The following is a 15,123-nucleotide window of genomic DNA, read 5'->3' on the forward strand; positions in this document are numbered from 1 at the left end:
GCGAGATGCCAGTAAATGATTATTTTAACCATATGCTCTGTTGTCTAGTCACAGAGCTAACTTTCCCCCTTTAGAGGTTTCCTGGGGAACAGAGCTAGAAAATTAACTCAAGATCAGATCGGTTCTCGGAGGAGGCAGGGCTTTGTCCGAGGACAGGAGGACTCTTGCAGCCAGGGTTCTTGCATGGTTTTAATGGAATAGCTATTATTTTCTCTGTCTGGCTGCTCATAAAAGATGACTTTTGGGGGACTTCCCTGGTGGTCCAGTGGTTAAGAGTCCTTCCAATTTGGGGGATGAAGGTTTGATCCCTGTTTGGGGACTAAGATCCCACATGCCATGGGGTAACTAAGCCTGTGCAGTCTAGAGCCCATGTCGCACAAGAGAGAAGCCCATGAGCTGCGATGAAGAGGCCATGTGCTGCACCCGACACAGCCAAATAAAATAAATAAATATTTTTTTGAAAAAAAGATGACATTTTAATGCCACTAACAGGACTTACTATGATATTGGGAGAACAAAATTTGGAAGAAAGCAACTCTGAATGAGGGCAGAGTTCCTAAGACATGAATCATCAAATGAGCTTCATTGACATTTTGCCCATTTGCTCTTGCTTCATCTGATGGCTGAGAGCAGGAAGGAAGGAGTCGCTATAGCTTAACATTTGGGGTGCAGATAGAAATACAGGAAAAATTACCTTCAGAGGACTAATTTCATTAAAGGTGATATAAGAACATTTATTCTTCCATGGAAGCAACCTAGATGTCCATCAGCAGACGAATGGGTAAGGAAGCTGTGGTACATATACACAATGGAATATTACTCAGCCATTAAAAAAAATACATTTGAATTGGTTCTACTGAGATGGATGAAACTGGAGCCCATTATACAGAGTGAAGTAAGCCAGAAAGAAAAACAACAATACAGTATACTAATGCATATATATGGAATTTGAAAGATGGTAACGATAACCCTATATGCGAGACAGAATAAGAGACACAGATGCATGGAACAATTTTATGGACTCTGAGGGAGAAGGTGAGGGTGGGACGTTCTGGGAGAATAGCATTGAAACATGTATATTATCATATGTGAAACAGAACACCATTCCATGTTCGATGCATGAGACAAGGGCTCAGGGCTGGGGCAATGGGATGACCCAGAGGGATGGGATGGGGAGGGAGGTGGGTGGGGGGTCCAGGAAGGGGAACACATGTAAACCCATGGCTGATTCATGTCAATGTATGGCAAAAACTATTACAATATTGTAAAGTAATTAGCCCCCAACTAAAATAAATAAATTTATATAAAAAAAAATGATAAAACAAACAAAAAAAAGAACATTTATTCTAAAGAAGCACACTCACCCCATCTCATATTCCAAGTGCCAGTGATAGGAACATAGAATTATTCTCTTTACTAACACCAGCTAATTAGCTGTAATGACAAAGAAGGCTCTGGAACCTCTAGGCAGTGGACCAGCGCTGCCACACCCTCTGCCCTGTGAAAAGCAGCATCCTTAGCGACGATTCCAGAACTGTGCTCGGCTTGGTGTCCACACTTATCTTTTGTCTCTGATACATCGCGTTATTCCAAAGCTGCATTTCGTATGCATCATGTATTACTTAGAGCAAGTTCCAGTGGATGTGCCAGGCAAGGATAAGCACTTCACATGCTGAATAAACTGAAAACTTTTGGATACACATATGGAAGTAATTTATTTTGTTCATGTCAGCACGCTAGATTTTAGCCACTTTTCTGTGGGCAATTTCCTTCAAGATGTGTTATTATATCTTAACTGATCAATTAAGACTTTTACTAAAAATAATCTGATTTAGAAAGATCTTTGCCTTAAGAAAGCCCAGAACTGTCAATTCTCGACTTTACAAGCAACGAGTTTTGTTTTTTCTTTTGTTGAGTTGCCGGCTCTGGGATATATGACAGCATGTGGCAGGTGGCGCCTGAGAGCCCACCATGAGGGGGGGACTTTGTCAGAGAAGGAGGGGGCCCCAGGGAGGGATCTCTGGGGGCAACTATCTGCCAATCTCTGGTCTGGGCTAGGGATATAAAGACAAGGAGAAAAGCGCTTAAAGAGAGAAGTCAAATACAAGAAAAGCACTATGCCAGAGGAAGCTTGGGGTGCTGTGAGAATAAGGAGCAAGGGCACGTGACCTGACCCAGATTTGCCTGGGGGGCAGGTGGGGCAAGAGATCCTGGAGGGAGAGGATTGTAAGTGTGAACTGAGCCTCTAGGGCAGGATGGACCTGACCCTCATGCTAGACAAGGGCGCAGAGGTGGTGCAAAGCTGTAGAATGATTTGCACGTTGCTCGTGCAGTGAAGGGCAAGCGGCCCGTGGTCGTTAGAAAGGGTCATGTGTGATGGGGCAGTGGGGAGGTGAGAGGCAGGGACCAAGGTCACGGGGAGCCACTGAGAAATTTCCAAGCTAGAGAGTGACACGGGCCGGCGTGCAGTTGGAAAGATATTCCAGAGGGGATGCACTGCAGGTGGGAGTGGCTGAGTGGGGGCGTGCAGTGGCTGAGAGAGGAAACGGCTAAGAGGCTACTGTATTTTTCAGAATCTGAGAGTATTGTTTGCTGCTTGATGGTCATGATGTGTTTTTGCCAAGAATTATTGTTATAAATGAAACTTGGATTAGGTAGTACTCCCAACATAGCTCACATTATGTTTTGTTTTTAAATTGGGTTAGCTAGGTCTGTGTAGACAGGCCGGAGGATCAGACTGTTACACTTACGTGTAGCTCCAGTGGGCTGAGACCCCCCACCCCACCCCCACCGCCCTAGGCCGTGAGACTGCAGTGAGGCAGACAGCAGAACCCAGGCTCAGAAGCAATGGCAGGAGGCAAGCTTTTGAGTGAGACGCTCTAGCCTGAGTGAGGGGTATTTCCCACCCAGTAGGGGAATGGCCACAACAAGGACATCTAAGAACAGACCTTCCTGAGAAGCCCAGGTAGACAGTCAGCCTCAAGAGAACCTGGTTGGACAGCAGGAGCCCAGCCCCTGGGCTCAAGTCACAGGAGGACTCTAGCCCTTGCAGCGGAGGCTTAGGGGCTCCGCTGAGAGGAGGAACATGGGAGACATTGGGCAAAGGCATCGCTGAGGCAGCCACTCAGGCACCAGGAGCCAAGAACAGGTGACCAACATTTGAAGACAAGCAAAGGCACCTCAGAGAAATAGCTAAACTCCTCCTTATCTGGCCCTCCCTGGTGGTACAGTGGTAAGAATCCGCCTGCCAATGCAGGGGACACGGGTTCTATCCCTGGTCCACATGCCTTGAGCAACTAAGCCCATGCACCACAACTCCTGAAGCCCGTGCACTTAGAACCCATGCTCCACAAGAGAAGTCACCATAATGAGAAGCCCAGGGACCACAACAAAGAGTGGCCCCCACTTGCCACAACTAGAGAAAGCCCGTGAGCAGCAACAAAGACCCAGCACAACCACAATGAATGAATAAGTAAATTAATTAAAAAATATCCTCCTTATCTAGCTGGAGTACGAAGGAAGGGTCCCAGTGTTAGCAAAGGGGAGCTGGTGGTAGGACCCAGAGCTTCTACCTCAGGTCAGAATGGGTCCCAGAGCCTCGGGCAGGGGTCACAGGTAGGGGTCCGGTGCTACAGCTGCCTGGAGAAGGGAGGCAGAGTCTGGAGCCAGCAGGGTCTGGCAATGACCTCCCTCTATACATGTTTACTTTGGAAACATACGCTCTGGCCCAGCTAGAAACCCAGCTACTCTTGTCAGCATCTTCCTGAGTGACGGCACAGCCCACATCTGACTCTGAGCTGTGGCCCCAGGCGGGGGCTGCTAGCAGCCCCCGCCTGGGGCCTAGCGGGGGCTCAGAGATACTTTCCCAAAGCGCTGGGTGAGAACGCAGCTTAGAGATGGCGGAGGACCAAAGGTGTCAGTGGTAAGTGGATTGAGAGAGGTCTACACTGCTGCCTCCTGGAGACAGGCGTTCAGGCAGGGTTAGAGGGGGCTGTCTACAGCCTGCGGGTCAGAAGCATCTGGGAAAAGTAGCCATGGCTTGTTGGGATGGCTTCTTAAGTTGGCTGTTGTTTGTAGAGAACTACCTGGAGACAGATCCAAGCGTAAACTCAGAAAACGGATCTGTGAGCTGCTGTGTGTGTGGGGGGTAGGCGAGCCACATAACAAAGGGAGCCATCACAGATTTCAAATGAGTGTTTGTTCAATTTGCTGGACACTGATTTTCATAGAACTTCTCCGGAGCATTTGAACCACACTCCTGTACTCACAGCATTCGTATTTGTGTTGTGCGAGTCCTTCCACGGGCTGAGGGATTTCTGCAAGCAAACCTTCCCTGCTGTCACATGGCCATTAAAACAGGGAAAACACCCCAGCGCTATTTGTCCCATCATATATTTGCTGTAAGGTGCTGTATTATAGGGTCTTCCTAGGTGGTGTTAGTGGTAAAGAACCCACCTGCCAATGCAGGAGACATAAGAGACACAGGTTCAATCCCTGGGTCCGGAAGATCTGGTGGAGCAGGGCACGGCAACCCACTCCAGTACTCTTGCCTGGAGAATCCCATGGACAGAGGAGCCTGGAGGCCTACAGTCCACAAGGTCGCAAAGAGTCAGACACGACTGAAATGATTTAGCACACACACACACTGTATTACAGTCTGTTATGAAGTCTGTAACAGTTATGTATTATAGTCTGTTTTAGTTTAATACCATAACTAAAACTTGAAATCCAACCATAAAATGTCTCCAAGAAGTTGGAATTTTGTGTACTTTGTGTTCAGCTCCCATGTTTATAACTCAAAACTTCTAATTTTGTAGGGGAATAAAAGGAAATAGCTCTAATTTTCTGAACTCATACCGATTTCTTAGGAAGTTCCGAAAGAGTCCTCAGTGTTTTCTCTAATATCAGAGAATCCGTGTTAGGGCACAGTTTATTAGTACCTTTAAAGCTCCTTTATTTCTTACTTAATCCTTCCCTATCTCCTTCTAAACAAGAAGTAAGAACCTGACATCTTCAAGCTGTGACATTTTAGATTTTTATTGCTCTTTTTAATATGCTGGGGAAAGCAAGAAGTAGATTCTTAAAACCTTCACTCTCAAACACTCACCCTTGGCTTCCTGAATATGGGAGTTTAGAGAAACCTCATGCGTTCTGACTTTGCCCATTGGAATGTGGTAATTTGGACATGCCAAGCTGACGTGGAACTTTGTACTCTCTAGTAAAAATTACTTTGCTGGCAGATTTCAAGTCATTAATGGAACTGTGAAGCCTCTTTTGGGGTGAAAGCCATTTTTAGTGTCCTTTATTTTTTTCTGAGCAGTGATATTTGCCTTAGGAAGTAAGCATGCTAAAGTTTAATTTTTACCTATTTGCCTAAAATCTGCTAAGATGTATACTAAGTTCCTTTTCTTGTCAGCATTTCTAAAGATGTTACAAGGAAAAAAATCTACCATTCTTTTAAAATGTTTTATAAGTGAGACTTTTCTGTTCCCTCTGGGCAAATTAATGCGATCTGATCAATGTCAGTGTCAGTACTTAAATAACTGAAGAACTCCTACGGTTTCCATTTTTTCCCCTTAAATTATGCTGTAATATCCTCTCTACTTCCTGTCCTGATTTCAAGGAGACAGATTTTCTGCTGAAAGGTGTATATATTTTTCTACTTTATGCCTTTAATACTCATGAAAGATTAAAACAAAGCAACTTAATTAAGCTTCTCATAATGTAGCCAGAGTCCACTAGATAATATTCTCCAGGGTATAAGATGGAAAGAATCCCAGAGGTACGTGTGGTGGCCCAAAATTAAAGAGGATATTAAGTTTTAAGTGCAAGATATAAATTCTTCCCTTTATTCGTTATCTAGGGGGCTGACAAAGAATGGAATAATAAACTAGGTGGAAACTCATTCTTTCAAATTGATGCTTCATTTTTACCAGGAGAAAAAAAAGATCTGTCTATTCCCTCAAGTTTTTCATTAATTTGGCAGGTCTTTCCAAACCATGAATCACTGCTGTGGGAAACTACTCATACCTTTTTTTAAAATCCTGTCTGAAAAAGTGAATGTGCCGGGTGGGTGGTTTTAAAAGTCCCCAGTAATGGCTGTTTTATAGCTAGTGGCCCACTGTTGTTGAAACCCCACAACTTCTCTTCTCCCCAGGCATGACGGAGATGGTGCGGAAAATTACGCTGAGCAGAGCCGTGAGAATCATGCAGAATCTCTTTCCAGAGGAGTACAACTTCTACCCTCGCTCGTGGATTCTGCCTGACGAGTTCCAGCTCTTTGTGGCTCAGGTAGGTGGCACCCCATCCCCGTGACCCATGGATGCTATGATGGCTGCAACTGGATCCTGGGTCACGTCTGTTGGGAGTTGGGGCAAGGGGTCCCTAGGAAGCTGAGACTGGCCCGGGGTATGTCTTAACAGGACATAGCAGATATTGCAGCGATCAGGGCAGCTTGCAGAGTTGAACAGATAGGATGACAGGTAAACTGAAGAAGTGGGTCCTGACACCAAAAGACAGGCCTGAGGATGGTCATCAGGAGCTAAATCATCGAGTCGGGGCATTTGAAGAGCCAGGGAGACATAGCGGAAGCAGGCGGGTGAGCCCACAAGTGGACTGGGGCTGTTTGGGTGAATCCCAAAGGTGTGGTCTCCCCGGCATCTCGTGGTGTGAAACATAGGTGGTCAGGCTCTGTTTCAAGGCCAGTGAGTAGGTCTGACCAACAGAGGGGCAAACCGTTTAAGTGTCCTGCTTTAAACTTGTTCCAGAATCAATTTTCCTGTGACCCATTCCATACTCAAACACTTAAAGAAAAACAACTTGAAGTGGTAATTTTGAAAAAGCAGCTTTCTATGGAATGGTGGTTACATGGGTTTGTAGACATTTCTTAAAATTCTTCAAATTAATAACTTAAAATGGGAGCGTTTGTTGTATGCAAATTAAATTACAGTTAATTAAAAAAATAAATTTTGGCTGGTGCCTATCCTCACCCCTCAATTTCCCACTTCTGTTGATCTGCTCAGACAATTGTTACTACATGGAATACCTTTCTGTCCCATTTCTACAACTCGTTATTTAAGTATTCTGCAAGGCTGAGTTTAAATGAGATACCAACTATGTCTTCAAAACCAGATAAGTGAGAGGAGCATTGCTGTCATCCCCAAAAGTCCCTCTGTGCCTTTTTTCCATCAATCCCCACAACCCCTAGTCCAGGTAACCGCTGATCTGCATTCTCATTATAGATTAGTATTGCCTGTTCAAGAAATTTATATAAATGGGATCATACAGTATGTACTCTTTTTTTTTCTTTTTGAGAATTATGGTTTTGAGATTCATCCTTGTTTGTTGTATCAGTAGTTAGTATTTTTTTGTTGCTGAATAGTGTTATGTGATGAATATACCCCAACTTGTTTATCTATTCACCAATGGATGTTTATCTGGGTGTTTTCCAGTTTGGAGATATTATAAATAAAGCTGCCATGACTAATCATATACAAGTCATTTTGTGGATCTATGTTTTCATTTCCCTTGGGTAAAACCTAAGAGTGGAATTACTGGATCATATAGTATGTGTGTGTTTAACTTTGTGAAAAATTGCAAAATTGTTTTTCAAAGTGGCTGGACCACTCTACACTCTCTCCAGCAGTGCCTGAATTCTATTTGTTCTGTGTCATTGCCAGTACTTGGTATAGTTAGTCTTTTGAATTTTAGACACTTATGTACCTGTATAATTGTATCTCTTTATGGTTTTAATTTACACCTCCCTAATGACTTATCATGGCCACCTCATGCGAAGAGTTGACTCATTGGAAAAGACCCTGATGCTGGGAAGGATTGGGGGCAGGAGGAGAAGGGGATGACAGAGGATGAGATGGTTGGATGGCATCACTGACTCGATGGACATGGATTTGGGTAAACTCTGGGAGTTGGTGATGGACAGGGAGGCCTGGCGTGCTGTGATTCATGGGGTCGCAAAGAGTTGGACACGACTGAGCGACTGAACTGAACTGAACTGAATGACTAGATATTGAGCATCTTTGCCCTGTGCTTTTAGGCCTTGTGACTATCTTCCTTTGTTAGGTGTGTATTCAAACTTCTGCTCATTTTGTTAGCATTTTATTTTTAAGTTGTAGGTTCTTTCTATACAACTCTTTTGTGTATGTATTGTGATGTGTATTAATATATTGTGAATATTTTCTCACACTTGGCTTTTCAGTCTTAACCTTGAATTTTCACTTTTAAATTCTGTCTTTGGAAGAGCAAATGTTTTAATTTTTTAATTTTTAATTGGAGGATAATTACTTTACAATATTGTATTGGGTTCTGCCAAACATCAACACGAATCAACCATAGGTATACATTATGTCCAGGTTTCCCAGGTGGCTCAGTGGTAAAGAAGCCACCTGCTAATGCAAGGGATGCAGGAGTTGTGGGTTCAGTCCCTGGGTGGAGAAGTTCCCCTGGAGGAGGAAACGGCAACCCATTCCAACATCCTTGCCTGGAGAGGAGCCTGGCAGGCTGCAGTCCTGCAGTCACAAGGAGTCAGGCAGGACTGAGCACATGTGCAGTTGCTTATGTCCCCTCCCTCTTGAACCTCCCTCCCAACCCCCACTCCATTCCATCCCTCTAGGTTGTCACAGAGCACCGGATTTGAGCTCCCTATTTTTAATTTTTATAACATTGAATGTATCAGTTCTTTTCTTTTATAGTTTGTGCTTCTTGTGTGATGCCTAAGACACTCTTGCCTAACTAAAGGTTGTTGAAAATTTATGCTTTGTTTTTTCTAGGAGCTTTATACTTTTAGTCTTACATTTATGCCTGTGATCCATTTCAAGTTAGTTTTTATGTACAGCATGAGATTAAAATTGAAGTTTACTTTTCCCATATGGATATTCAGTTGCTTCATCATTCTTTGCTGAAAGGATTGTCATTTTCCACATTGAATTACCTTGGCATCTTTGTAATAGTATGACCTTCTCAATACAGTCTGTCAGGAGACACAGGATGCCAAGATGTCTTAATTCTGGTGATGTTAATTTTGATCACTTAGTTAAGGTAGTATCTACTAAGTTTCTCTCCTGTACAGTTACTATTTTTCCTTTGTAATCATTATCTTGTGGGGAGATATTTTGAGACTGTGCAGATGGCCTATTTGTCTCATACTTAAAAAAAAAAAAGTCCTAATTAAGGTACAGTTAAACTGCAAATATTTAAAGTGTGCAGTTTGATATGTTTTGATACATGCAAAAATGTGTAAAACCATCATCACAACCAAGATAACGAGCATATCCATCACCCCAGACTGTTTTGTCATGTTCTATTGTAATCCTTTCGTTCTTCTCCTCCCTGCCCTCTACCTCCCATCACCAGGCAACCATGGATGTGTTTTCAGTCAAGATTAGTTTGTACTTTCTAGAATTTTCTATAAATGGAATCATACAGAGATACTTTTCTGTATGTGTTTTGGGGGTGGGAGAGTCTGGCTTGTTTTCACTCAACCTAATTATTTTGAGATTCATCATGTTGTAGTTTCATCAATAATTAATTCCTTCTTACCAGTGAAAGTGAAAGCGTTAGGCCCTCAGTCATGTCTGACTCTTTGCAACCCCATGAATGGTAGCCCACCAGGCTCCTCTGTCCATGGAATTCTCCAGGCAAGAATACTGGAGTGGGTAGCCATTCCCTTCTCTAGGAGATCTTCCTGACCCAGGGATCAAACCTGGCTCTCCTGCACTGCAGGCAGATTCTTGACCATCTGAGCCACCAGGGAAGCCCTCTTGTTAGTAAACAGTATTCTATTAAATGTATTTACCACAGTTTGTTTATACTTTCAATTGCTGCTGAATATTTTTTATTGATTCCAGGTTTGGATGTTACAGAATGTTACAAATAAATATACTATGAACATTCCTGTATAAGTGTTAGTGTAGACATATGTTTTAATTTCTTTTGAATAAAAGGTTAGGGATAGAATGTCTGGATCACAGAGTAGGTGTCCATTTAATTTTAAAGAAATTATCAATTGTTTTCCAAAGATAGTTGTGCCATTTTGTATTCCCAACAGCAACATATGATAATTCTAATTCTTCCACATCCTTGCAAACACTTGGTAATAGTCAGTCTTTTTAATTTCAGCCATCCTGACAGATGTGCAGTGGTTTCTCATTAGTTTTAATTTGTATTTCCCTAATTATTAATGATTCTGTGCATCTGTTCATGTGCTTATTTGTCATCCAAATGTATACTTTGATGAAATATCTATTCACATCTTTCACTCATTTTAAGAACTGAGTTATTTTTACTATTGAATTTTGAAAGTTCTTTGTATATTTTGAACATATATATTTATCAGCTATACCAATTACAAATATTTTCTCTCAGTTTGTGCCTTGTCTTTTCATCCTTTTAACAGTATCTTTTGAAGAGCAAGTTCTAAAATCTGATGAATCAATTGATTGACTTTTTCCTTTATGGATCATACTTTTGGTGTCATGTATCAGGAATCTTTACCTAACCCAAGTTCACAAAGATATTCTCTTATGTTTTTGTCACCAAGTTTGTAGTTTTAAGTTTAGGTCTATGATTTGTTTTGAGTTAGTTTTTTAATAGGATGTGAGATATGGATTCACTTTTTTTAACATGAGATATCCAACAGCTTCAGAAACATTTGATGAGAATACTAACCTTTCCCCCCACTGCTTTTGCACTTACGTTGAAAATAGTTACTCAAGTGTGTGTGGGTACATTTCTGAATTCTCTATTCTATTCTATCAATGTGCTTGTCAATCTTTAAGCCAATACCTCACTGTCAAACCAAGATGTTGCAAAAGAGAAAAAATAAAAACTACAGACCAATATTCCTCATGAATATAGATTCAGACATACCAAATGAAATTTCAATAAGTCAAAGTCAATCATATATAAAAAGGATAATATGTCATGACGAAGTAGAATTTGCCTTAGGAATGCATGCTTTGTTTAACATTTTAAAATCAATTTCTTTAACAGACATAGGCTATTCATATTATCTACCCTTGAATAAGCATTGACAGTTTGTATCTTTCAAGGAATTTGTCCTTTTTTTTCTGTTTTCACTTTTATTGTCATAAAGTCATCATAATATTACCTTTTATCCTTTTACTATCTAAAGAATTTTTACTGATGTCAGTTCTAATTCCTAACATTTGTAATCTATGTTCTTTCTTTTTCCTCATCAGTGTGGATGGAAATTTATCAGTTTTATTTACTTCCTTTGTTAGCTTTGTAGTTTTAATTCTTTTGGGTTTTTTTTTTTTTTTTCCGGTGGTTCTTTTAGGATTTATGGTATATATCTTTACCTTATGACAATCTATTTTTTAAATGATACTATGTCATTTTACTTATAGTATGAGAACATTATAATACTATACTCCTATCTTCCCATTCCTGGCTTTTATGCTTTATTGTCATACATTTTACCTTTACATATATTATAGACCCAACAATAAATTATTTTTTTTTTGTTTAAACAATCTATTGTATTTTAAAGGGATTTAAATAACAACAAGAAAAAATCATATATGTACTCATATGGTACATATATGGAGAAGGAAATGGCAACCCACTCCAGTATTCTGACCTGGAAACATCCCATGGACAGAGGGCCCTGACAGGTTGCAGTCAATGGGGTCTCAAAGATTCGGACACGACTGAGCAACAAACACACACTCATATGGTTACCATCTCCAGTGGTTTTTATTCCGTTATCTTCAGTTCAGTCACTCAGTCATGTCCACCTCTTTGTGACCCCATGGACTGCAGCACGCCAGGCCTCCCTGTCCATTGCCAACTCCCAGAGTTTACTCAAATTCATATCCATTGAGTCAGTGATGCCATCCAACCATCTCATCCTCTGTCCTCCCCTTCTCCTCCTGCCTTCAATCTTTTCCAGCATTCAGGGTCTTTTCAAATGAGTCAGTTCTTCACATCAGGTGGCCAAAGTATTGGAGTTTGTAGATTCACATTTCTGTTTGGTATAATTTTTCTTTAGTCTAAAGAGTTTCCCTTAGTACTTTTTGTGTTAAGGAATCTTTTGGTGATGAATCTTTACAATGTTTGTGTTTGTTAAAGTTTATTTTGCTTTTCACTTTGAAAGATATTTTCCCTAGGTATAGAATTCTTGGTTGACATTTTTTTCTTTCAGTGCTTTTAATATATTGCTCCTCTGTCTTCTTGCTTGTATTGCTTCTGACAAGAAATCTTTTTTCATTTTATCTTTGATCTTCTGTATATAATGTGTCCTTTTTTTCTGGTTTTCATTGGTTTTTCTCTGCATTATGACTCATATGTCCTTGCCTCTTTTTGTGCCTGATAACTTTTTAGCTGATGCCAGATGTGGTGAATCTTACCTTATTGGGATGTTGAATATTTTTGTATTCTCATAAATATTCTTGAACTTTGTTGTGGGATCCAATTAAGTTACATGGAAATAGGTTTGGAGTCTTGTTTTCAAAGTTTGCTAGGCAGGACTGGAGGTAATGCTCCATCCCAGGCTAGTTATTCCTCACCACTGAGGCAAGAATCCTATGTGGACTCCACTAATACTCTGTGCATCATGGTGTTTTCCAGTCTGGTCAGTAAAAACAGACACTATTCCAGGTTCTGTGTGGTTCCAGGCACTGTTACCTCTAATCCTCTTTCCTTGGCCTTGGGTGTTTCCCACTCATGCATGCACTGATCTGAACTCAGCTAACTATACAAGGGAGACCCTTGGTGGATCCCCAGATCTCGGTAGATCTCTCTTTGTGCAGAAGTCTCTCCAGTACTCTTCCCTGAGAACTCTGGCTGCCTTAGTTTCCCTGACTCGTACTTTCATTTCCTCAACTCAGATTGGCCACTGGACTCCCACTGGAGTTCTCTCTCTCTGTACTACAGCTCAGAATCTCTCACAAGACAATAAACTTAGACAATCACATCGTTTGACACCCATCTCTCAGGAATTACTGTTCTTTGTTGCTTGGTGTCCCAGTGCCTTGAAAATCATTGTTTAATGTATTTTCTTCATTTTTTGGTTGTTTCAGGTGGGAGAAACTGAAGGTCCTTAGAGGAGGATAGTTCTCTAATATAAAAGAGGATTTCTTTGTCTTCTAAAATAGCACAGATTTAGAATATGCTGATTCAGGGTCTGGCACAGGCAGAATAAGACTATAACCCCTGCATTGCTGTTTACTGGAAAGCCCTGGCCCTGAGGTCACTTATTCCTCATATGGTCCCAGGCAAGTCCCTCCTCTTTTCAGTCCCATTTCTCCATCTGCTTCTGTGTGGGGAAGTGCCTCTATAACTTTGGAATGATGATGGCATCCAGTGAATATTTGGTGATGAAATGCTTTTTTGGTTGCAAACCTGATAAAACTCCTAGCATTCTTATTTTAATATCTCATTTAACACAAAACAATGTATTCGTATTAAGAATTCAAATAATATAGGGTATATAAATTAAAAGTGAAAAAATGTCCCTACTCTCAGAAATTACTGGACATATAGTGTGTAACCTTCTAGCTTTCCTATGTATAAACACACATTGTAACACTCACAGCCTTGTTTCTTTAACACATGGGACTACAGTATATATTCTCTTCTCTAGCCTGCCTTTTCCCCACTGGATATGTTTGAGGCATCTTCCCATGTCACTACCACATAGTATTTCATTGTACGAATATACCCTAACTTTTAAGAGCATTCCCCTGTTGATGAATGTGATGTAGTTCTCATATTTTTTGGTTCAGCCTGAGGGAAACACACTCCTACAGGTATTTTTATACATCTGTGCCAGCATTTCCTTCAAATAGAAATCTCAAAATAGTATTCCTGTGTTAAAGGGTATGTACACTTACATTTGGGGCTTCCCAGGTGGCTGTATGGTCAAGAACCTGCCTACCCAATGCAGGAGACCTGTGTTCAATCCCTTGGTCAGGAAGATCTCATGGAGGAGGGCATGGCAACCCACTCAGTATTCTTGCCTGGAGAATCCCACGGACAGAGGAGCCTGGCAGGCTACAGTCTATAGGGTCACAGAGAGTCGGACATGACTGAAGTGACTTAGCATGCATGCACACACACTTACATTTGTGACATGTAGAGTCAAACATGAGGCTTCATGAACTGCACACTTAATTGTGAGGGTAAACAGTGTCTTCCCAGTGCCTAGGAAGTGAATCCTGAGAGGTGTGAGTGTGTGTGGGGTGTTGCTTTGGGATTCCTGCCAACAACAGGAAGAAGTGTGAGTAGTTGTAAAGCCTTCTAAAACCTGGCAATTTGTGGGTATTTTATTTCTCCTACTAAGTAGGATTAAAGTAACTTTGTTCACGAGAGAGGGGAGATCCACACCCCTACCCCTACCCCCCCCCCCACCCAGCCCTGCCCTGCAATTCATTTGCAAAACTGATACCCAAATACCATCAGCAGGTGGCACTAGGCAGAAGAAAGTAGGATTCTCAGTGGAAATTTTTGGGAAGTTTAGAGGAGGATGCTGGCTTTCTTTCCAATTTGTGCAGATGGCCAATAAAAAAAAAAAAAAAAATCCTTGGAGTTTATTTTGCATATGGTCTTCCATCTGGGTATTTGAGAAAAGTACAGTTTTGTTATCACAACAGCATTTATTGTGGCAAAGGAGTTTGCATTTTGTCGCAGAAGAATTTTTCAGCAAATCAAGCCCCCAAACCTGTTCAATAATGTTTTGCAGTTTCTTGGAGGGAGCCAGAGAATATGGGGTCCTTTCATTTTCCTCTGTGGCTCCATCCTCAGTTAGCTTTTATTGATTCAGCTCCTTGAGGAATGCATTCTTTGCAAAAAAAATCCCTCAGAGAACAATGTTCTCCGCTGGGTTTAAGAACTCAGAAAATGTGGAGTTGTAAGTGGGTCAGAGTCAAGGCGGAAAGAAAACCTGCACTGTGGAGCTTATATTCCTTGTCCTGATTCTACGCTTATCAAAGAACCTTCTGGTGAGTTGATGACTTGAATAATTTCCCTTTATACACACGAGATGCTGATATGGCTGACTTTGGGCCACTTGAAGGTTTACCCAGAGGATGAACCTTAAACTCCTGCACCTGCCGTGTAGAGCCCCTCCCACCTCTGCAGCCTTAG

At 41.5% G+C, this 15,123-nt stretch overlaps 1 protein-coding gene across 6 annotated transcripts in view; it reads left to right on the plus strand.

Moving 5' to 3' along the window:
* TTLL11 (tubulin tyrosine ligase like 11) overlaps nucleotides 1–15,123 on the plus strand; it is a 256,423-nt gene that overhangs the window by 53,003 nt on the left and 188,297 nt on the right. For all 6 annotated transcript variants that reach the window (XR_014081856.1, XR_014081857.1, XM_081588769.1 and 3 more), the window contains one exon: nucleotides 6,158–6,291. Coding sequence is in view for 4 of the 6 variants with exons in the window: in XM_081588766.1 (XP_081444892.1) it covers nucleotides 6,158–6,291 (134 nt within the window). In the remaining 2 variants the exon portion in view is untranslated. The remainder of the gene's footprint in view (nucleotides 1–6,157; nucleotides 6,292–15,123) is intronic.

This window comes from Giraffa tippelskirchi, chromosome 4 (assembly GCF_054371585.1).
Source record: "Giraffa tippelskirchi isolate mGirTip1 chromosome 4, T2T-mGirTip1v1.2.pri, whole genome shotgun sequence".
Taxonomy (NCBI): domain Eukaryota; kingdom Metazoa; phylum Chordata; class Mammalia; order Artiodactyla; family Giraffidae; genus Giraffa; species Giraffa tippelskirchi.